The sequence below is a fragment of the Scophthalmus maximus genome, chromosome 19 (assembly GCF_022379125.1).
Source record: "Scophthalmus maximus strain ysfricsl-2021 chromosome 19, ASM2237912v1, whole genome shotgun sequence".
NCBI lineage: Eukaryota > Metazoa > Chordata > Actinopteri > Pleuronectiformes > Scophthalmidae > Scophthalmus > Scophthalmus maximus.
Genome location: NC_061533.1, coordinates 7,570,062 through 7,592,500, shown reverse-complemented (window position 1 = coordinate 7,592,500; position 22,439 = coordinate 7,570,062). Strand labels below are relative to the sequence as shown.

General features: G+C 40.6%; 4 protein-coding genes across 5 annotated transcripts in view; all 4 read left to right on the top strand.

Moving 5' to 3' along the window:
- sept5a (septin 5a) overlaps nucleotides 1-4,862 on the top strand; it is a 17,537-nt gene extending 12,675 nt beyond the window's left edge. For both annotated transcript variants that reach the window (XM_035638757.2, XM_035638756.2), the window contains 5 exons: nucleotides 122-223; nucleotides 1,521-1,617; nucleotides 1,724-1,859; nucleotides 2,010-2,112; nucleotides 3,576-4,862. In XM_035638757.2, the coding sequence (XP_035494650.1) occupies nucleotides 122-223; nucleotides 1,521-1,617; nucleotides 1,724-1,859; nucleotides 2,010-2,112; nucleotides 3,576-3,638 (501 nt within the window). In that variant the 3' untranslated portion in view covers nucleotides 3,639-4,862. The remainder of the gene's footprint in view (nucleotides 1-121; nucleotides 224-1,520; nucleotides 1,618-1,723; nucleotides 1,860-2,009; nucleotides 2,113-3,575) is intronic.
- Nucleotides 4,863-5,615: 753 nt separating this feature from the next.
- gp1bb (glycoprotein Ib platelet subunit beta) lies at nucleotides 5,616-8,056 on the top strand. The gene is made up of 2 exons (XM_035638759.2): nucleotides 5,616-5,768; nucleotides 6,373-8,056. The coding sequence occupies exon 2, from the start codon at nucleotides 6,385-6,387 to the stop codon at nucleotides 7,000-7,002; it is 618 nt and encodes a 205-aa protein (XP_035494652.1). The 5' UTR covers nucleotides 5,616-5,768; nucleotides 6,373-6,384; the 3' UTR covers nucleotides 7,003-8,056.
- Nucleotides 8,057-8,063: 7 nt separating this feature from the next.
- dhx37 (DEAH (Asp-Glu-Ala-His) box polypeptide 37) lies at nucleotides 8,064-17,191 on the top strand. The gene is made up of 27 exons (XM_035638754.2): nucleotides 8,064-8,199; nucleotides 8,362-8,477; nucleotides 9,139-9,308; nucleotides 9,606-9,718; nucleotides 9,826-10,201; nucleotides 10,295-10,443; nucleotides 10,583-10,675; nucleotides 10,798-10,894; nucleotides 11,469-11,582; nucleotides 11,700-11,916; nucleotides 12,184-12,282; nucleotides 12,370-12,440; nucleotides 12,578-12,713; nucleotides 12,810-12,886; nucleotides 13,389-13,621; nucleotides 13,709-13,820; nucleotides 13,911-14,017; nucleotides 14,250-14,438; nucleotides 14,584-14,708; nucleotides 14,878-14,994; nucleotides 15,087-15,259; nucleotides 15,346-15,460; nucleotides 15,860-15,997; nucleotides 16,089-16,183; nucleotides 16,401-16,474; nucleotides 16,596-16,693; nucleotides 16,793-17,191. Exons 2-27 carry the CDS (start codon nucleotides 8,375-8,377, stop codon nucleotides 16,867-16,869), a joined length of 3,468 nt encoding a protein of 1,155 aa, XP_035494647.2. The 5' UTR covers nucleotides 8,064-8,199; nucleotides 8,362-8,374; the 3' UTR covers nucleotides 16,870-17,191.
- Nucleotides 17,192-17,891: 700 nt separating this feature from the next.
- ufd1l (ubiquitin recognition factor in ER associated degradation 1) lies at nucleotides 17,892-22,134 on the top strand. Its single transcript, XM_035638758.2, has 12 exons — nucleotides 17,892-18,050; nucleotides 18,298-18,430; nucleotides 19,489-19,521; nucleotides 19,619-19,740; nucleotides 20,086-20,216; nucleotides 20,313-20,385; nucleotides 20,500-20,568; nucleotides 20,664-20,732; nucleotides 20,814-20,864; nucleotides 20,963-21,051; nucleotides 21,204-21,288; nucleotides 21,513-22,134. The coding sequence occupies exons 1-12, from the start codon at nucleotides 18,048-18,050 to the stop codon at nucleotides 21,585-21,587; spliced, it is 933 nt and encodes a 310-aa protein (XP_035494651.2). The 5' UTR covers nucleotides 17,892-18,047; the 3' UTR covers nucleotides 21,588-22,134.
- Nucleotides 22,135-22,439: the final 305 nt, after the last annotated feature.

Genomic DNA, 22,439 nt, shown 5'->3' with positions numbered 1-22,439 from the left:
TTCACTGTGGCACATATTCCTATTTGCCTTTGTGTGTGTGTGTGTGTGTGTGTGTGTGTGTGTGTGTGTGTGTGTGTGTCTGCGTGCGTGCGTGCGTGTGTGCGTGCCTGTGTGTGTCTAGATACGAGAGGAAATAGACAAGTTTGGGATCAAAGTGTACCAGTTCCCTGAATGTGACTCCGACGAGGATGAGGAGTTTAAACAACTTGACAAAGAGCTGAAGGTGAGTCAGATCCCCGATACGTTAATTCACTGATTCACTGTGGATGGAAGTTTCCACACCTTTGGTGACAGATTGTCACTAAATGATGACAAACGTGGAGTTTATTGCATTGATAGTTCATTTGTCACATTTCTCCGTGGAGCTTTAGTGAAGCTTTTTTCTTACTTTCTTACTCACTACCAGTGGTGTCTGGACACAGACAAGGTAGTCTTGTATATTCTCCTCACGTGTGAAAAACAACTACTTACTACTGAAATGTGTATTTCCTGAAACAATGTCCCCATTTCACAGGATAATCCACAGTGAGCCACTTTATCAGGGGAATTAACCTTTGAAAGCTGCTGTTGTGAAAAGTGTTCACAAGGAGAATTGTGGATTATTCGGGGGCTTGTTTCGTCTGTGCCACGTCATTTGCAAAGGTTTAAGGTGTTTGCATGTTTTCTGAATGGCCTCAATCAAAGATGGGGGGAAAAAGTCTCACTGTCTCCACCTGCCAACATTCTGTACCACTTTGTCTCTGAAAATTCCCCGTCTTTTGTGTTTCTTGGTTGCATTGTTATCATGTATTGTACAAACCTGTAGAATAGTTCAAACTTCAGAAAAGTTTCTAATGTGCAATTGGAAGTAGTTTAGTGAATAACATAAAAATGGACCTTGATATAGAAGCTCACATCTTGTGATGCTCCTTGAATCGGGTATGATTGTTGAATTATCAATTTTGGGAAAGTTACGAAATAATTCGTCAACGCAGCCCCTCCAATTCTGCTGTTGGGGAGGGAAAGGGGTTTCAAACGCCGTGAGTAAATCCGACAGGCACATTGTTCGAGTCACGCAGAAGAGGCCCTCACTGGGACATTATGTCTGGAAGGAGAAGTTGAGTTTTTCAAATGTAATTTATTCAGCGCTGACAGAAATCAAGTTTAATTTACTGTCAGTCTATTGAAATCTCAGAGATAACACAAAACTAGATTTTTACCTACACGGCTAATGAGGACAAAAAAAAAGTAGAGAAATTGTAGTTTTTGTAATTTGGGTGAACTAACCCTTTAACCCTTGTGCACTAAATTGAAGCGTGGCAGCTTTGATGAATTTGGGCTTGTGGCATGAATCCACGTACTTATCACCTGGGAAAATCAGTGCAAGGAAAGTTCACAACAAACAGTCAACAATTCAACAAGTCGCGCTCCTTGTTTTGTGAACGTGTATAGCTGTGAATATGTATCAGAGCGGGTCCACTCAGCGTTCTCTGGGTAGATGAGGGTTAACAAAAACAAGCCGCCCTCATGTCTCTGTGCAGGAGTGCACCCCGTTCGCCGTGATCGGCAGTAACACAGTGGTGGAGGCCCGAGGGCAGAGAGTGAGAGGAAGACTTTACCCCTGGGGGATTGTTGAAGGTATGTCCAAGGTATATGATCTACAGTATCTGTGCGGCTCTCGTCAGCCCCTCGCCGTTCGAACGCCTGATTGGAAAATTAATCTCAACGACATCTCTGTGTTCAGTGGAGAACCAGTCGCACTGTGACTTTGTGAAACTGAGGAACATGCTGATTCGTTCGCACATGCACGACCTGAAAGACGTGACCTGCGACGTCCACTACGAAAACTACAGAGCGCAGTGCATACAGGAGATGACCAGGTACGTGGGAGCGAAAGAGGCGCGTGAGAAACGAAGGCGGTGTCAGAAGAGGGTGAAATGTTTGGTCAACCTAACCTGATGATGTTTGCAGATGTCAGTGAAGATTAGTCTGTTTCACTCCTCCTCCTCCTTTTCTTCTTCTCCTCTCAGTAAACTTGCTCAGGACAACCGTATGGAGAGTCCCATACCCATCCTGCCGCTGTCCACGCCAGATGTGGACACTGAGAAGCTCATCAAAATGAAAGACGAGGAGGTATGACGCTTCGTTTGCTGTTTCAACAGACAGTGAATGTTTGGATTTCTTTTAGAAGATGCGGCAGTTGTTCATATAAATACCACTTGCAAAATGCTTTATGTAATCCTGCACCTTTGCTCTTTAATGTTCCTCCCATGGGACGCTTCGGCCTTGGTAGTGCTGCTTTAGATGTGTTTTTGTCTGCACCGCACTCAGTCTTCACACAGCCTTGAAAAATTATACAGCGTATTAAAGTTTTATGATGCTATTTGTCCAAAGCTCTTTAGAATCTCGATATCACTGCGACAGCAGTTGCCATAAAATTGGTTTCAGACTCGAAACCCCACAAAGAAATTATTTCAGGCCTTTTATTTCAAATTTGTATGAGGAAAAAAATAAGGAAAGGGAAAAAAACATCTACCAAGTTGTTCCTTCTTCACTTTGGTGTGTCTCCTATACTCATTCTGATTTTTGGTGGTAACGTTGCCTTTCAGAGGAAATCAGGGTTATGACTTTGATCTTAAGGGTAGATGAACCTCAACCTTTTTATTTTGGGATAAATCATTTTCAGGCTTGTGCACAAGCATGGGCATGTCTGGTAACTGGTTATAGAGTCCTTATGATCCCCAGACATTAATCTCAGTACAAACACTGGCTGCTAAATTTATAGTGGGATGGTTGCATGAAACACATTAAGTACAGAGAATATGATCAATGAGCTAGGACCAAGAGCATAGCTTAGCATAAACACAGGAATGTGGGGGAAACTGTGAACCCGACTCAGTATAAAGACCAAAAATCGGCCTGCCACCTTATGTCAAGATCACTCAATAAGCAGTTATATACACAAACACTGCTTGATTTGATTTTTTTTCCTCCCCTACATTGGTTATAGGGGGATACACTTTGTGGCTGTGCAAAGACTGTATTGTATGTAACTGTATCTGTAGTTGGAGATACTGCCAGAAGTGCTGCATGGATGGACAAACTGTTCTCAAAAATATGCTTACTGTACACATCTCCTCCCAAAACTACAAGTCGTAGCTATTTTCTCCTACTTCTAATCGCAATGCCGACATAACCACGTCCTCCTGTTTGCAGGCGCGTCAAGTAACAGACAAATTCATTGCACAAACATGAGTGGTATTGATCTTCTCGTCTTACCCTCAGAGAGGAAACAAAACTATTAATTTTACTCAATGGGCAATCTATACAGTACCAGTTGAAATTAATATAATATTTGAAAAGATTGTTAAAAAAAATAGAAAATAAATTCTTCTTCTGGAATGTTGACATGAGGCCCGAAATATCTTCTCATGTTCAAAGAGCTACCACATCACCCAAAAATAGAGACACCAGCATGAGACCAAATCCTTCCTCTGCACAGTCCGAATGCTTTGTCTGCTTCATCTGCTTTAAACCAGTCAGGATTAACATTCGAGAGTTTAACCATCCAAACTGTCGTCCTTCTCCGCCTGCAGCTGAAGAGGATGCAGGAGATGCTTAATAAAATGCAGCAGCAGATGCACGACAAGGAACAGTGACATCGCCCAGAATATCGCCGTGCTGTAACGCCACCTGCTGTTTCTCCCTCCCCACGACAGTGAGACCTCCAGAGACGGAACAATGGATGGATCGTGTGTCAGAGGCGACTCTGGTTGTGCATTTATCTTCAGTTTGGTGCTTTGTATAGTTTGTCTGCCTGGAGACTAGTTTTATCAGAGGGTGTTTTTTTGTTTTGTGTTCTCTGAAGCTGTTTGCCCACTTTGAGCCTCCAGAGTAACCCCGCCCCCAACCGTCTGTGGTTTAACAGTCTTAACATATATATTATTCATGTGTAATTTAAATGACTAGTCAGTGTATCTAATTTATAAATGCAATGCTAGACTTTTTTGGATATTCTGTCAGGGTATGAACATGTCTGCTACAAGATTTTTTGTAAATTAATTAAGGTTGTTGGTCTTGAGCCTGGATATTGTTTTTTTATTATGCGTGTGCGTCTGTGTGTGCGTGTGTGCGTGTGTGCGTGTGTGCGTGCGTGCGTGCTTGCGTGTTTAGATGCACGAGTGTATGTATTTCATGAATTTTCCTTAGATATCACCAGGTATCCATCCATAAAAGTCCCATTTGTTTGACAATGGTACCACAGTGACTTTACTTTTTATTAAAGCCCAACTTTTGCTCTTGTTTATTTCCTCTCTCATCCTCGTAAATATCTTCATGTAACTTTTTTTTTTTTTCTTTACATATGGCAAGTCAAAACAATTCCTCTTCCAGCATTTTATGTGCTGGCTGAGCTGAAAATGCACTTATTGCCAGTGGCTAACTGTGAATGGAGAGCCTTTGACATAATGAGAGGTTTGGTACATGTGCAAGCATGCTGCCATTACTCGTATCCGCTGAACGCTGTGGACCTATTTTTACTGCTTTATAGCCAATGCTCCGTGCTTGTATTAAAATGCATCCTGACCTACAGTCAGCTTGTTGCTACTTTGTTGTACTACGAGAGGTTGAAAAAAATAGACCAATAATGACGAGCAAATGCTGTGTTTATGCTTCTGTTTTAAATTTCTCTCCCTGGAAGCGAATTATGCCAGTGAAGATGTGTATCCTGTTTGTGAGGAAAGAGTGCTTGAGTGTGTGTTTGAGTGTGTGTGGACTCTGCTGATGCTGAGGAACAATACGTATTTTGCCTCAAGGCTGTGAGCTCAGTCTGTGACCCCCCCTCTTATATAAAGGTGTGACAAATAAACCCTTGTTTCTCGTCAGTCTTGCTCCGCTGCCCATTCGTTTTCACTCTGAAGATTACCGGAGTCGTACGTTCTCTGCGTCCTCGGTCACTTCCGGAGTCTGAGCAGCAGAGCTCAGGGCTGGAGCTGCCGCTTGAACATTATCTGCTGATGCTCATGTTTATCTCCTGCAGACATTCTTCCTCTGCACAGCACAAGGCGTCATCTCCGTGCCAGTCAGAGGAGACACAAGCAGACTGTACTGTAACATATGAGAAGTGGTGAAAGTAAATACCCGAGTATGATTTTTGGGTACTTGTACTTCTCTTGAGTATTTGTAGCTTCTTTATTCTTCTACTCTACCACAGCTCAGATGCCAATATTGTACCACTTTTTTTTTGATGAATTTAATTACTTTGCTGATAGAGATAATTAATACAAAATATAACCAACAAATAAATTATGATGTATTATTAAAGGTAAGGGTAAGGCAGTTTGAAATTAGTACCAAATTTACAAATGAATGCATCAAAAATTATAGTCCACTAATATCCCTCTGGAAACTTTAAATTTCCAGATTATTCCTTTTTCCGGACTATTGCTTTCATTTGTTGAATATTTCAACACTGGGGTATTAACTCTTCAAATAAAATATCTGAGTACAAGTAAAAGTCATGCATATAAATGTTTACCATATTGTTACTAAACTTATCAAATGTAGTTGAGTATTACAATACGTGCATCTAAATTGTAGGGGGTGTTGAGGTATAAATGCTGTATACTGTACATACAGTAATATACATGCGTGGTCTTTATCAGTGAGCGCCAGCCGGTAGTAGCACACACACACACACAGACACACACACACACACACACTCTCTCTCTCTATCTCTCAGGGTGTCAGTCAGAAACACAGTCGCCTCTTGAAGACACACAGCACTGAAGGTAAATCATTCTCCTCACACTTTATTTTAAAAATGTATTGTTTTCATAACATTATTTATATTAAAACATGATTATACATTACCTTATTTCTTTCTGAGCCTTTGATATATCATGTATAAGTTGGTGTGTTGACTACATGGTCCTGGCCTCAAAGCACTGACCTCACAAAAGTGAAAGAGAGTAAAGAGTTTTCCAGTGCACTGCACCAACAAAATATATGTTTTACAGTGAACAAATTAACACCCATAGTTTTTGTGTTAAATTATATAATAATTTAAGGCAGATGTATAGTCGTATAGAAGCAGGTACTGTGATTGTACATTTTACAATATACATGAAATGAACAGAACAATAAGACCCAATTCATTGTTGGGTTGCATTCATTTATATTCTCTCATAGAGCTAAACAGCTCTTGTAAACTATATAATTACGTATATAGGATAAGATTTTATTAATCCCAACAAAGACAATAAAAAAAATATTTTATTAGATCATTTATCAATGTTTAGAGAATGCAGATCCAGTAGTAAGCTTTGCTATATTTATTTTTCCTTACATAACATCTGCCAGTTTACAAAAACTGTGATGTTCTCTTCTCTCCAGTGACTGGTAACCATGACGGGGCTTCTGCTCCTGTGTCTGCTCCTCCTGCTTCAAGGTCAGAGGTCGTCAGCATGCCCCCACCTTTGCTCCTGTCATGGTGGTCAGGTGAACTGTAACGGCAGGTCTCTCACCTCCTACTCGCTGCCTGCCAGCTTCCCTGCCGGGACCACCGAGCTCCATCTCCACAACAACTCGCTGGCCACACTCCCTAACGGGCTCCTGGATGATCTGACCTCTCTCCGCTCTGTCTCCCTCCACGGTAACCCCTGGGTGTGTGACTGTGGTGTCCTGTACCTGCGAGCCTGGCTGCTGCGTCAGCCCGCCGGCCTCCAATCACACCTGGGCGTCAACTGCAGCTCCCCTCCAGGCTTGAGAGGGCGGCTGGTGGTGTATTTAACAGAGGAGGAGGTCCTGGAGTCCTGCCACTACTCGTACTGTGACCTGGCTTTGGCCTCACAGGTGTGTTTGTTTGTGTTTGTGGTGGTGCAGGCGGCTCTGCTGGTGGCCCTCATCGTGTTCCTGAAGAGATTCGAGAGGCTGTCCAAAGAGGCGAGGAGAACCACAGAGGAGAGCTTCACAGCCGGGGAGGGTCAGAGGGACTACACAACTTTAAAGGACAGCCGCATCTGAGCCCATGACATTTTCTTTCGTTTCTGCGGTTTACAGCTCCCTTCCTTTTCCCAGCGATATAATTTTTCTTCTGAATCTTATCACTGACTCGCTTGGTAAAGCCTTTTCCTCTCTTTCCTGTGAAATATTCTTTCATAAAAGTAGCAAGGATAACAAAAATCAAGAAAGAGTTCTTCAACGGTAAATAAATAGTTGTGTTCAAAATATGTTGTGAGTGGTTGAAAAATATGTTCATTTTTTTGTAAATTACGATAAACATGTATTTGGCATTTCAGAACTTCGGCTACTTGTCATTTACTAGCCAACATATATGCCAGTTCTTCTGGACCTAAGAATTTAAAAATTAAAAATAAAATATATTATTATTATAGGAGAATCCATTATTGGTTCCCAATGGGAAAAATTCTGGCCTAAATCATAACATAATAACTAATGATGATATTGGCACTAATGGGATTGTAGTAATGTAAAGTCCAGTCATTTTTAAATATAACCCAATATCAAGTCACACATTTTTCCTCAGGGGTCTTTTACAACCTTTAAAGGGTTTCTATACCCCCTGTTCTTACAGCCACTTGTACTCATTTCACTCTTTCTCAATTAAAGTATTTGTTTCAGTGTTCTGTGGTCAATGGATGTATCAGTCAACATTTGTGAAATTAGCACTTTGAGATGCTTTATTTGTTGATGTGAGAGCATTTAAAGATAATCTTTATTAAAGAATGAGACATGTTTAATGTTAATTTTACATGTGGCAGTTTTATTTGTTTTCCTAATGACATTAAATTTTAACATTTATTTCAGATGTAAAATTGGCCATTCTCTACTTTATTGTGATATTTGTTTATCAGAAAAAAATATTCTTATTGTGCCATTATTTGCGTGTCCCACATACAGTGTTAGATATTTCTTTTTTGGACTACATTCCTGTGAAAGGTTTATTTAAAAGGTATTTACAATGCATTAGCCACACTGAAAATTTATTTGTCAATATACATTCTTAATACATTTTATTGTATTATGGACCAAATAAATAAAGACATGCGGAACCTTTCTTCGAAGACAACGTTTCATAGACGGACAGTTTTACGTGATGGACTCTCGTATGTTTACACGTGACATTTGTGCAGAGCTGAAATTTCACACATGGGTTGTTTAAATCTTTAATATTGTTGTTTGACCCGCTGGAAGAAAACGGTTTGTATTTTATAATATTCATATCGATTTATTGTAACGTGTAAACGGTGACAAATGATAACTTCAGATAAAGTTAGCTCGTTAGCTCGCTGTTGAGCTGGAAAGCTGTCAGCGTGTTGCCTGATGTTTAACATTAGAGGTTTTGTTGTTGTTTATTTCTAGACGTTGATTTAAAATGGGTAAACTAAGGAAGAAGCACAACTGGAGGGGCAGACAACAGAGTGACCCACAACAAGCAGCAGAGGAAGAAAAGACTGACGTTGTGGTGGAACTGCAGGGTAAGACTTCGTCCATTAACTGGTCCAAGTGTTAGGAGGCAGACACGATTTTTGTACTTCTTGTATTTGTTGACGTGTGGTAGAGATCCTGGGTGAAGCCAATACCCCGATTTGAAATCCACTGTAAGGTTTGTGAAGCCTTTCCCTTTATTAATGAAAACAGAAAAATGTCAAATTCACAGTTTTTTCCACATAGATCAAAAATCTTAACAAGTTGACTTGTACAATCTGGACTAGATCAACAGGGACGGTGTAAGTACACGGTTTGAAATTTGTGAAAACCAAAAAATAGGTGATTTCAGAAATATCTACATCATCATACATACAACATCAGAGCAGGATTTTTCATTTAGACCTCGTATTGTGTTGCCTGGAAGGTGAAAACAATAATGGTTTGGTCTGCAAATATAATAACGGATTTCACAAATCTGAAAGTGGGTTTTAAACTGGGTTAATGCTTTTTACTAAAATGTCTGCAAAACTTACCGCCTTTCACAACGGTCAGTTTTGCAAAAATCTCTTCTAATTTTTCCTGAACTTTCCCTTTAATTAATCTGAGCATTTTCAAATTCTTTGGTCTGTTTTGCCACTTAATTATTTTTTGGTCTGTTTGGGTTTGAAACAGTCTCCTGCTTTTACTCTAATGCTATGATTTCTTTAGATGGAGCCAGGCTTAAAGGTGTAGATGAGAGCAACGCGTTGGTCCTCCCAGCCAACAAAGCCAATAAGAAGAAATCATCAGTGACAAAGGTTTCCAACAGAAAGCCCCTCACCAAGAAGCAGAGGAAAGAGCTGCAGAAAGTGCTGGAGCGCAAGGAGAAGAAGGCTCAGGTGAGATATGGTTTGATGCTGCAGGTTCAGGGACTAAGATATAGTTGGTTTTAAAGTATTGTTTTCTTGTCAGTTTAGAAATTCAGGTGTCATTTTTCCAACTACTATTGAAAACATCCATATGACATACAACATAGACACAAAATTGGATGATTTTATCCCTACTGTTATTCACTTAATGTAAGATTATCAGATATACTGGACATTTAATGTTAAACTTTTAGTAACTCTGCCAACATTTGATACAAAGGAATAGACCACAACTAACTTCTGTGTCTCACGGTGTGTCCTGTCCAGAGAGCAGACATCCTGACCAAACTGGCTGAGGTGCAGATTCCAGAGTCTGAAATTAAGCTGCTGTACACCACGTCCAAAATGGGAACTGGAGACAAAATCTACCAGACTAAACAGTAAGTGCTCAAATTTAACATATTAGCTAAAAATACAGATAGAAGCAAGAGGAGTAGGATGTAGGAAAAGTGGAGTGAGTGGTTTACATTGTTTTGGTAATTTTCAGCTCATTGGATGAAATAAAAGATGGAGACTCGGGTCCAATGATCAGCAGCGTCAGTGGAGCGAACAGGAAAAGAAAATGGAAAGTAGAGGAGGAAGATGAAGAAGAACCAAAGGCTGAAGAAAGTAGTGACCTTGAAACTTCCTCTGATGATGATGAGGTGGAAGAGGAGGAGGATGAAGGAGTGAGTAAAACCACAGAGCTGGCTGAAGCCAAGGAAACCGCTTTTCCCTGTCAGGAGGACAAACATGGAGTGAAGGAAGAACAACGCAAAGCAGAACAAGATGGAAAGAATAATGGAGATCAGGAGAAAATCCAGACCAAGATGCTGTCACAGCCGGCAATCTTCATTCCAGTTGACAGAAAACCAGAAATACAGGTGTGTGCTTACTCTGTGCTTGTGTGTCTAAGAGCCTGCAAGTGTTTTTTGCTCAGTGGATTGCTTAAAGTGTATTTCAATATGTTGCTGTAGGAGGCTCGTCTGAAACTGCCCGTGTTGGCAGAGGAGCAGGTCATCATGGAGGCTGTGAAAGAAAACCCCTGTGTCGTCATCTGTGGAGAGACGGGAAGTGGAAAGACCACTCAAGTGCCTCAGTTTCTGTATGAAGCAGGCTACGCTAGGTAGTTTATCCTCTTTGTCGGACAATCCTAGAAATGTTCCACTGGGTGTTTACCAATAAAAAAACATGTATATGTGGATAAATGTTCATTTATGTATGGTTGCATATGATAACAATCATTTTCATTGTGTTTCCTGCAGTGAAAGTGGGATTATTGGCATCACAGAGCCGAGACGAGTTGCAGCTGTCAGCATGTCCCACAGAGTGGCCAAAGAGATGAACATGTCCACACGGTAACAAAAATAATGCAGATTTGTAAAGGACAATCTGACCCATAGGCTTTTAAATAGAATATACAAACTTTTCATTTTCTAAGCCTTTTCAAACCTGTTGGTTTGTGTTTTTCTGTGCTCAGGGTGGTGTCTTACCAGATTCGATATGAAGGGAATGTGACCAGCGACACCAAAATCAAGTTCATGACGGATGGTGTTCTGTTAAAAGAGGTCCAGAAGGTACCATCTTTTACGCTCCATTGAGTTAATAAAATAGAATATGGTGAACATTACAGTGTTGGACCGACTAGTATTTCTGACTTTCTGCATTTATCTGAAGAGAGAGATGAAAAAATAGTGTTCAATTACAGTTGAATAAGTTTGTTTTCCCCCAAAATGTCTGAGTGTAATTTACAGAAACAAAATTGCCTTATACTTTCACCAATATGTTATGTTTTGTAAGTTGTGGCTTTGCATCCACTTTTCCAATTTCACAGAACAGTGATATCAACCAGAACCAGATTTATGTATTTATTTGTTTTACCTTTAACAGGGATAAAAAGGGATTTTAGTGTTTTTTGGTGAATATTCATTTCCGTATCACTTCATAAATATTATGAATAAAATAGGTGACATGTTTGTGTAGTTGTAGGAGATACCATGTTTATATTTTAAACCGAGTCCATTTCAACGTTTGAAGGATCATGTAAAAGATGAAAAAACAACAGCCAGTGTAGTTAAGGTGAACTAGTTAAACTAAATACATGGTAACTGTTTTAATCATCTCTGTAATTATTCCTTTCTTGTATCGTAGGATTTCCTGCTCCAGAGATACAGTGTTATAATCATTGACGAAGCCCACGAGAGGAGTGTGTACACTGACATCCTCATCGGGCTGTTGTCTCGTATTGTCCCACTCAGAAACAAGGTAAACTGCTGTTGTCGAGTGAAAAGTTGTGCTCAGACTCAGATAAAGTATTTATCACCATAGTTCTGTTTCATCTACCTGTTGTTTCACGTTGCCATGCCCACCGTCCCTCTGCAGAAAGGTATGCCCATGAAGCTGCTGGTCATGTCAGCTACGCTGCGAGTTGAAGATTTCACAGAAAACCAGAAGCTGTTTCGGACGCCCCCACCCGTCATCAAGGTGGACTCTCGCCAGTTTCCGGTCACTATCCATTTCAACAAACGCACGCCGCTGGATGATTACATCGGAGAAGTTTTTCAAAAGACATGCAAGATCCACCGCATGCTGCCTCCAGGTGCACAGACACTCATCACTTTTGGGTTTTAGAATTTGGATTTGTTTACTACAAAACTAAACTGACCTTTGGCAATGAATCCAAAGTTCAACAAAACAGTCAAAGAAAATGTGAAGATAACCAACATGCCTCTTTCTCCAGTGTAGTTCTTTTAAGTGTATTTAACATTTACAGAGTAATTTGCAGCAAGTAAACCGGACAACAAACTGCAGTTAACAAGTTAAATTTTTCTAACTACTACCCTGATACTATGTGTATGTCCTTCAGGTGGTATCCTGGTTTTTCTCACTGGTCAGGCAGAGGTTCACAGTCTTTGTAGAAGACTGAGGAAAGCTTTCCCCTTCAGGAAAGCTAACACATCTACAGGTGAGTGTGTGTCCCTTCACACTCTGACATATCTCTGGCCATAGACTTTATATATTCACGTTTTGTTCCTTCTTGTTTTGTGGCCAGGTGAAGATGAAGAAGCAGACACCTCAGAGGCAATGAGGAAGTTTAAAAAGACCAAACAGAAGAAGAATGTCGTAAGCCTACTTTCAGTAAACTGCTACTAACTGTGTCTCGAGATTAAAACACTTGGACACGATTGTGTTACTACGATGGCACATACTTGATAAAATTCCTTGTGCACATATTTTAAGAGAGTTATCTCTGTCTTCAGTCTCTGCCACGAATCGACTTGGCTAACTACTCTGCGCTGCCGGTGGATGAAGGGGACGAGGACAGAGATGCGGGGATCAGAGACGAAGAGGATGAAGGCTCGGACCTTGACATCGCCGACGATCCCGACAACACAGGCAAGCTCCTCTGTTCCAGAGGAATAATTCTTCAAAGCCACTTATGTCTGTATTACACATGAGTGTCCTTACAAGTTCTGTGTTTTGTCCCTGTAGGGGAGAAAGCCGACCCGTGCATTCCTCTCTACGTCCTCCCTCTGTACTCTCTGTTGGCCCCGGAGCAGCAGGCAAAGGTAAGAGTTACACCATGTTGGCACTAAAATAATGTACCTGTGCCTCTGTAACAACTTCGGTAGATTTAACAGTGAAATTCAAAATGTGAAAAGTGTGTCTGTACAGCACAGGTTTACACAATTTCCAAATATCAACTGTCCCTAATTAATTAACTTAAAAAAAAAAAAAATGGTACCAGTATGTTGATAGTAAAAACTGTGCGTACTTATCAGGGCTACAACAAGGTATTAAGTTTAAGTTAAACTATTCATTTATTTACTTATTTTTACCTGAACATTTACTGATTATCTGTTTATGAAATAAGTTGCAGATTTTCTGCCAATCAACTAATGGATAATTCTATAGTGAACTGCCTTGTTTAACAACCTGACATAACCTAAATACAAAAGTGAAGTCATCTGTTTACCATATCTTATCCATTAGATAATCCATAGGCTACAATAGAAACGTGAAAACCCACAGAAGAGTGTGATAATGTGTGTGTGTCCTTCCTGGCTCCAGGTGTTCAGTCCCCCGCCTTACGGGACTCGGTTGTGTATTGTCGCCACCAACGTTGCCGAGACGTCTCTGACCATCCCTGGCATTAAGTATGTGGTTGACTGCGGTCGAGTCAAGAAGCGTTTCTACGACCGAGTGACTGGAGTGTCGTCCTTCAAAGTCTCGTGGACGTCACAGGCTGCTGCCAATCAGAGGGCGGGTAGAGCGGGACGAACGGAGCCGGGACACTGCTACAGGTCCAGACTTTTGAAACTTGTGAAACAAGTTAATAACACAACTAGGATGGAGGATATTCACAAGTCTGTGTCTCTCTGTTTCTGCAGGTTGTACTCATCTGCAGTGTTCGGAGACTTTAGCTTGTTCTCAGAGGCAGAGATCACTCGCAGGCCTGTGGAAGACCTGGTTTTACAGATGAAGGACCTCAACATTGAAAAAGTTAGTAAAAAGGGAACAATTCAAACAGGATTCTGAGGGAAATCCTGCTGTATAATAATTCGCCTTCATATATTCTTTCTTTGTGCGCAGGTGGTCAATTTCCCTTTTCCAACACCTCCCACCGGCGAGGCTCTTGTAGCAGCAGAGCAGTTGTTAATCTCGTTGGGAGCTCTGGAAGAGCCGCCTCGCACTGAAAGGTAACTGTCTGTCGCCGAGTGATCCATTCACGGTTTCTGGCTTTCTTGGATCACATACCTATTTATTAAAACAGGAGTCCTGAGGGAGATTTGTCTGGTTCTTACGGAGAGGCAAAGCCCTGTCATGAAGTCAGATCTTGTTCCAATGCTGCAATGTCTTTGTTTAAAAATTAGGTCTAGCCAATTATTAGTCATATCACGTCCACAATTTTTTTTTGCTTTCTACTATCAGGGTTAAAGAGATGGCGAGAGCGAGGCTGAGCTGTCCCATCACCCCCCTCGGCAGAGCAATGGCTTCTTTCCCTGTGGCGCCACGTTATGCGAAAATGTTAGCACTTGGAAAGCAGCAAGGTTGCCTGCCGTACGTCATTGCCGTGGTAGCAGCCATGACGGTCCGGGAGATCTTTGAAGACCTTGACAGGTGAGGGGACGACTGAATCGATGAGGGGCTTCCAATGCTTTGCTGGTAGAAATGTATGCATCAGAAGTGCATAGGTTAACTTGTGCAAATATGAGATGATTTCTCATGAAGCATACTTCCTTACGTTTTCACGTTCTCTCCTCAGACCCGCGGGTAGTGAAGACGAGAGCGCCAAGCTCACCCAGCGTCGAGCTCGACTCACCCAAATGAGGAGGTTGTGGGCCGGGCAAGGAGCCTCCCTCCTACTGGGGGACCTCATGGTCATGCTGGGTGAGCTTTAAATTTGACTGCCTTGAATTGTACTGTACACTGTAAGGAACTGCCTTAGATCACATGTTGACATTTAAGGGCCACGTGAAGTGGCTTCAGAATCCTAACTTTCTTCCAAGTATATCCGATAATGTTGTTCAACCTTATTTCTGTATACATGTGACTGCAGGTGCAGTTGGTGCTTGTGAATTTGCTGGCTGTACTCCCAAGTTTTGTGAGGACAATGGTTTGAGGTATAAAGCCATGGTTGAAATCAGAAAGCTCAGAGGGCAACTAACCAACGCAGGTACAAACATACAACAAACAGCACGGAAACCGAACACACGTCTGCTGCAGAAACACAATGGAAAATCATTTGTGTTCTATTTTTCCCCACAGTGAACTCAGTGTGTCCCGAGGTGGGAGTATTTGTGGATCCCAAAATGACTCCACCAACAGAGCACCAGGTGGTTTGCTTGCGGCAGATTGTTTTGGCAGGACTGGGAGACCATCTTGCACGACGTGCGCAGGCCGAAGATATTCTGGATGCAAAATGGAACAATGCGTATAAGGCAAGTTGCACTGAGTACTCTTATAGAGAATATACTATGCTATCGCACTCCTTCACCTCCTCACCTTTATCTGTTTCTGTCTACAGACGTGTCTTATGGACGACCCAGTGTTCATTCATCCCACGTCTGCACTGTTCAAAAAGCTCCCTGAGTTTGTTGTCTACCAGGAAATCATGGAGACCACCAAGATGTACATGAGAGGTAAACCCACTGGCGTCCAATAGTCACAGTGTGACAAACCAAACCAGGGGCTTTTTTCTTAACTGCGTTTCCAGAAGGCTGCTTGGTTTTCACATGGAATTTTGTGTGTGAGAATGTTTTTTGCGTCAGATGTGCAATAGAAAATAAAGGTTGAATGTTACAGGTGTGCTGTGACACAGATTCAATGTAAAGTACAGCTGGAAAATTACATATTTTATGTCATAAAAGTCAGTAACAGGGACAGTTGGACGTTTTCAACCTATCACTGTTTATCATACCTAACGTTTTTCAAGCTGTGAGATGTGCTCACTATTCTTCCAAAGTTCAGAGCAATAAAGTTTGTTTTATATTGTATTGTCGCTGCTGTTATTGAAAAGTCCTCCTTATTGTTTCGGTCAGGTTTATCTGCAGTAGAAGCAGAGTGGGTCCCTGAGATTCTGCCTCAGTATTGTCACTTTGGACCCCCTCTGGAGTCACCATCACCGTGGTTCTGCCCATCAGACGGCACCATCAAATGTCACCGTTCAAGCACCTTCTGTAAGTTCTCCACAGCTGAGCACCAGAGCTATGTTTGAGCTGAAAAGCGTCTACATTTGAGTTTTTAAAATGTCTGCGTCTTCTCCTGCAGTCCGTGTGGCTTGGCAGCTGCCAGCAGCGGAGAAGGATTATCCAGATGGTCTGGAGCGCTACAAACTGTTTTCCAAGTTTCTTCTTGAGGGACAGGTACTGCAGCAAAACCTGAAAGTTCCCCATCTCTGTCAAGTCTTCACTTTATGGGCCTAAAAAACTTGAACCTGTTTTGATTGTCCGTAGATATTACCTTGATTTAAAAAAAAAAAAAAAAAAAAAAAAAAACTTTACAAAAGATGCCTGCACCTGACCAAAGCTGGCAGGAGCATTTATGATGTGTGTAGTGATGTTTGCTTTGTCTTGTCTGCAGGTTTGTCCTAAACTGAAGAACCACAGTGGCCACCTCCTCTCAAACCCCTCCATCATGTTAAAAACATGGGCAAAGTGAGTTTGTCCCCGCATACACACTCACATACTGCTCTGTCCTCTTTGGGGCACTTCCCAATTTTTATCACGTAACAAATGGGCTAACGGGGAGGAACTTATTGTGTCTCTGCTGTTGTAGACTGCAGCCCAGGACGGAGGCTGTGCTGGGAGCACTGGTGTCAAAGAGAGTTGACTGCAGGGACGCTCTCCTCACCGTCTGGAAGACTGAGGATAAATGTGAGGATTTCATGTGGTATAAGTTGTCTTGGGCTGATTTGATATACCTTCTTGTTATCTAATCGCATTGTTTTCTCATATATTTTTCTTCTCCTACAGTTCTGTTGTGGGCCTACTGTCAGTGGCTTCCTGAATCCATGCATCAAGAAGTAGCCAAGAGCTGGCCTCCTATTTAAAGACTTGCATTTGAAAAACATAAATCATATTATGGTATTTTGACTGGAGACTTGCATAGACCTGCATATAGGTAGAACCCCCTTCTTCACTTCAGAGGGGCTTCTTCAGACTTCTCTCATATTTTAAGATAACTGCCACCACACATCATGGCCTTTTCACCATTTTGTATTTTATACACTGCATCTGTGATTTGTACAGTTCTGTACAGTGTTTCACTTAAAGCTCTATAATGACTTTTAACTTGTGGATCAGTGTGCTGCTTTCATTTATAAATGTCTGATTTGGTCTTCATAAGACTTATTAAAACTTTGAAGCTCTGAACTACAACTACATTGTGATTTATTCAAAATTGTTTCTCATTCTGATGCAAACACTGGTTGAAAAATATTAAAGGGCACCGTTTTTACACATTAAAGGTCAATTTATTATTAATGAATATTGCTCAGACTGTGAAAAATGTTTGAAGGGTTAACCCTTGTAGTACACCAAATGCTTGTTGATTAGTGAGTAACTGAAATATGTTGCACAGTTCCAACGTTCATTCCAACTCTTGATAATTGCTAATTGAAACCCTATCACACAATCCCCGCTGATGCAATGATCAAAGGCACAATCTCACTTCTGTGATCTCGTCCCATATTACAGGTAGGGAATCCCTCCCAGAATCCCATTTTTTGGAAATTATAGCAGAAACAGAGGCGAGACACTGAGTTACTTGAAGTCGTTGAAATGATGGCATTGTGTGGTGTAAACGAATCTAATCTGCCTAAAAATGTTTGAGTAGTCCTGTATATAAAATATAGTTCGTCAGTACAATTTGAAGAAAGTGCAACTGTTGGTCACCCCATTTAACTTAATGTGATGGTCTCTGCTCTTTCATCTTAGATACTCTAACGGGGACGTAGTTTATCATCTCAAAATGTGGGGTGCAAAAACTTCACACGTATACTCTAAACATGTAATAAAAAATTAGAAAAAGAAAAAAAGCAGTTTTAAAGGCCTGTTGTGATTGGCTGTCGTCAGCCATGTCGTCACTTCCTCCTATTTACACAGATCCGGAAGTGGCGGAAGACAACAGTGGACGTTCACAGCTCATTTGTGACACTTTGACAAAAAGAAAACACAGACAAGACATTTAGTTTGAGTCGGTTGACAACCAAAGAGCACAACTGTCGACATGGTGAGTAGCTCTTTGCTTCCGTTCACCGCCGAACACGCTTGTGTGTCCAAAACGAATCGTAGTCGGAGAGTTTAGCTGGCGAGCGGCTAACAACAACAACAACACGACGACAGCAGCAGCAGAAAGATGCTCTGTCATGGTGAAAGCAAAGTCCCGACGACTCGCCACTAAACGCCAGGACACCGTGGGGTTTCGTCGTGAGGTCTATTAACGAGTTAACTAATCGATTTTGGTTTCGGTTCCACAGTTTTCCTTCCAGGTGTTCGACCACCCGATGTCGCGCGGGTTCCAGAACCGCTTCTCCACGCAGTACCGCTGCTACTCCGTGTCCATGCTGGCGGGGCCGAACGACCGGTCCGACGTGGAGAAAGGCGGAAAGAGTGAGTGTTGACAAACTGGCGGAGCTGCAGCTGTGTTTCAACACCCCGCCGTCAGTTTAAAGGCTTCGGAACAACCTAACCTTCAGAGTGATACTGTAATCCCTTTCAAACGATCAGAGACAACCAGTCAGAGAAGAGTTTGTGAATTTTATTTATTGCACATGACCTTTAACGTTGAGCTAAAATGACCCACAATGTCACAGTGCCCTCTCCCCATTCTGCAGCTGTCTAGAGCTGCAACCGTTAATCGTTTGGTGAATTAATCGCCAGCTATTATGATAATCGATTAGTCGGTGTAAGTAGTTTTTATGGGGGGAAAAAGCTTCTTCAGCTTCTTCAATGTCAATATTTTCTTATTTCTTTGCTGCTCCATGACATTAAACTAAATATATTTGGTGTGTGGACGAAACAAAACATCATCTTGGAGTTTTGGAAACACAATCGTCATTTTTCATCACTTTATGGACCAAACATATCGATTAATCGAGAAAATAATTGACAGATTAATAGATTATGAAAATAATCGTTAGTTGCAGCCCTACAACTGTGGTGGAGGAAGTATTTCAAATCCTTCACTGACATAAAAGTATGACACACTGTAAAGAAATACTCACTTTAAAGTATTTCTTAAATAAAAGTATGTAAGTATAATCAGGAAAATCTTTTGTGTCAACCTGTTTCTAGTAATGTAATCAGTAACTAGTAAAAAGTACAACATTCCCTCTGAAATGTAGTGGACTAAAGATATCAATACAGATGTTGCACTGTAGCAGTTTCTATATAATAGACAATAGACAAAGATTTATACAGAGTAGTCAAAGTTCACAGTTTTTCTTTTCGTGAGGTGATATTAGCCTTGTTTTTCCTGCTAAATGTGTAGTATCACAGATTAAATACAATCCAGTTCTCATATATTTCTACCTCTATTACCTCTATTTATCTTTTTAAATGCTTTGATTCTTGTTCCCCTTGGTCCTTATATTTATTGCTAAAATATATTTTTAGAACTTATTTTGTTCATGTCTCAAATTATCTTCTTGTTGTTTTTGTTTTTTCAGTAATAATGCCACCTTCAGCTCTCGACCAGCTCAGTAAGTGCATCTCAAATCACACATCTCATTTGAAAAAGCACTTAAGGTATGCACACTACCACATCTCTTACCCTTTCTCCACTTCTCCCCTCTTCAGGCAGGCTGAACATCACCTATCCAATGTTGTTCAAGCTGACCAACAAGAACTCGGACAGAATGACCCACTGTGGTGTTCTGGAGTTTGTGGCAGATGAGGGAATCTGTTATTTGCCACACTGGGTAAGGAACTGTTACCATCTTAATATCAATGTCACAGAGAAAAAAACGTTTCTGTTGTCACTAGTTGTAGAGTGCTAAAGTACTCTTCATTAGTAGAAGAAAGATAATTATATAATTTTTTAAAGATTTATATAAGATATCTTAAAAATCTAATGTAAAATAGTTAATAAAAACTTGGAATTTAATAGAATGATAGAAAATGATGGATGAGATTTTTTGGATTATGATTGACACAGACAGATAAAATCTAACTACATATGTATCATTGTGTTTTCTGCTGATTCACTGCATTTGAAGCTATTTTGTAAGGCAGAACCAATATTTGCTTTATTTTGTTCGCTGCAGATGATGCAGAATCTCCTGCTGGAGGAAGGAGGTCTGGTGCAGGTGGAAAGTGTAAACCTCATGGTGGCCACTTACTCAAAGTTTCAGCCACAGAGTCCGGACTTCCTTGATATTACAAACCCAAAGGCAGTGTAAGAAATATCAGTTAGGGGGAAAATAAATGAACCGTTTTTCAACATTTTATGTTGAACTAAAGTGAATAACTAAAATTGTGACATTTATTACAGGCTGGAGAATGCGTTGAGAAACTTTGCCTGCTTGACAACCGGTGACGTCATAGCTATCAACTACAATGAAAAGGTGAATCAGTTCATTCAGATGAGTGTTGGTGTATCATGGAAATTGTTTTTCCATAATATGTTTAGAACTGTTTTAACTGAATACCGCTGCTAATGGAATCTGTGTATGTTTCAGATATATGAGCTGCGGGTAATGGAGACCAAGCCAGATAAAGCAGTATCCATCATCGAGTGCGATATGAACGTAAGTTCCTTTATTGTATCACAGACAACATGAAATTACTCTGTTTCTGTTCGATTAGTTGTGGTTCATGCTGTCTGATTGACCCTGTTTCGCAGGTGGATTTCGATGCTCCGTTGGGCTACAAAGAACCCGAACGACGACCTCAGTACCAGGAAGAACCAACAGTCAGAACCAAACACTAAAGTTATCTGTACAGTTGTGCGCTCTGTGCTCTGAACAGTTAAATAAAGCTAATTTCTTCACAGGAGGAAGAAGCCGATCCCAGCAGCTATGCCGACATGGACACAGGATTCAGAGTGAGTACATTTTTTCTGTGGGTTAAAGACAAATAAATGTTGTTATGACCACAGATGATTGGATTAAATGCAACTTCCAATCCGTCTCTACTCGTCAGGCTTTCACCGGTTCTGGCAATCGTTTGGATGGTAAACTAAAAGGGATCGAGCCGAGCCCTGCTCCTCTTGACGCAAGTGACATTAAAAGGTGAAAAGATGTTCAATATTTTACATATTTAGACAGGACGAGGCCTTACAATTAAACATGTAATGATGGTTTTGTGTCATTTTTATTTTGTTACCAGTGTTTGGTCTTGAGTGAAAATTCCTAATCTTAAACTCTAACCTTTAATCACACAGAGGCATTCCCAACTACGACTTCAAAGTTGGCCGGATCACCTTCATCAGAAACTCGAGGCCTCTGCCCAAGAAAATATTAGACGATGTAAGAAATATAAATCTGATATGTAATCATTTAACTAGTTTGTATTTGTTGTATAGTGTAGTTCCTCACAATCCACTGTCCAGCAGAAAACCCATTTCTATTTGATTTGAATATATTCATTTTATTGTGTGATTTACGTATTTATATTGAATTATCTGAATCACTTCCCTTCATTTCATTTCATTCAATTGCAACTTCTTGTTAATGTCTTTCAATCCTCTCAGGATGATTCCGTGAACAGATTCATCGCCTTCTCCGGAGAAGGACAGTCACTACGCAAGAAGGGCAGAAAGCCTTGAAGAACTCCAAGCACAGAGACCCACCATATCTATCGTCACCTTCAACAGCAAAGTTTAAAAAATGTTCTTCAGATGCATCTCTGTCCCTTTGAAATGAGAGTTTTGCTGTTGAGTTGTGATGATTGTACATAATTAAAACTTTTGACAGTAATGTTTTGCTCAAAAAGAACCTGAGCTGCATAAAATACTGTCCGTTTTAATTTGGTGTTAAAATGTTTGGGGTGACTGATTTGAGCCCTGCAGAATAAATTCAAGTCAACGAGAAAAATAGTTATTTGTGAAATACTTTTGCAATATCAGATTTATTTCAGATATATCAGATAGATTTAGCAATTCCTACTTTTTTTTCATAATTGTGATATTTTTACAGTTCACTTTGGATATACTGTCAGGCAAATGGGAGCAATAATGGCTCCATGCTTCCATTTCAATTATAAATGATGAATTGTTTTTTTCCCCCTTGGTTATTGGAATAATTTGCAAGTTTTTCCCCACATTTGTTCCTGGTTTATTTATAGACAAATAAAGGATTGAGTTTTTAAGTTAATTAATTGTTGTTTATTGTTAATTTTGTTGTGTCTAAGCATGTACACGCACCACTGAATGAGACTGGAATATAATGGCATATTTCTGTAACTTTGGCATTTGACTGACGGGGGTTAAACTATGAATACAATGTGTAATGGATAGAAGTAATAAGAAAAGAAAAATCACATATGTAAAAGGCCTGAGGAAAAAAGTCGATATTTTTCCAGAACAGGTACTTCACTTAAATTAAAAGCAGAGTGGCTTTAAATAAATTGGTCACAGTTATTTCTTTGTAGTTACAGGATGATTAGTTTGCTGTTTAAA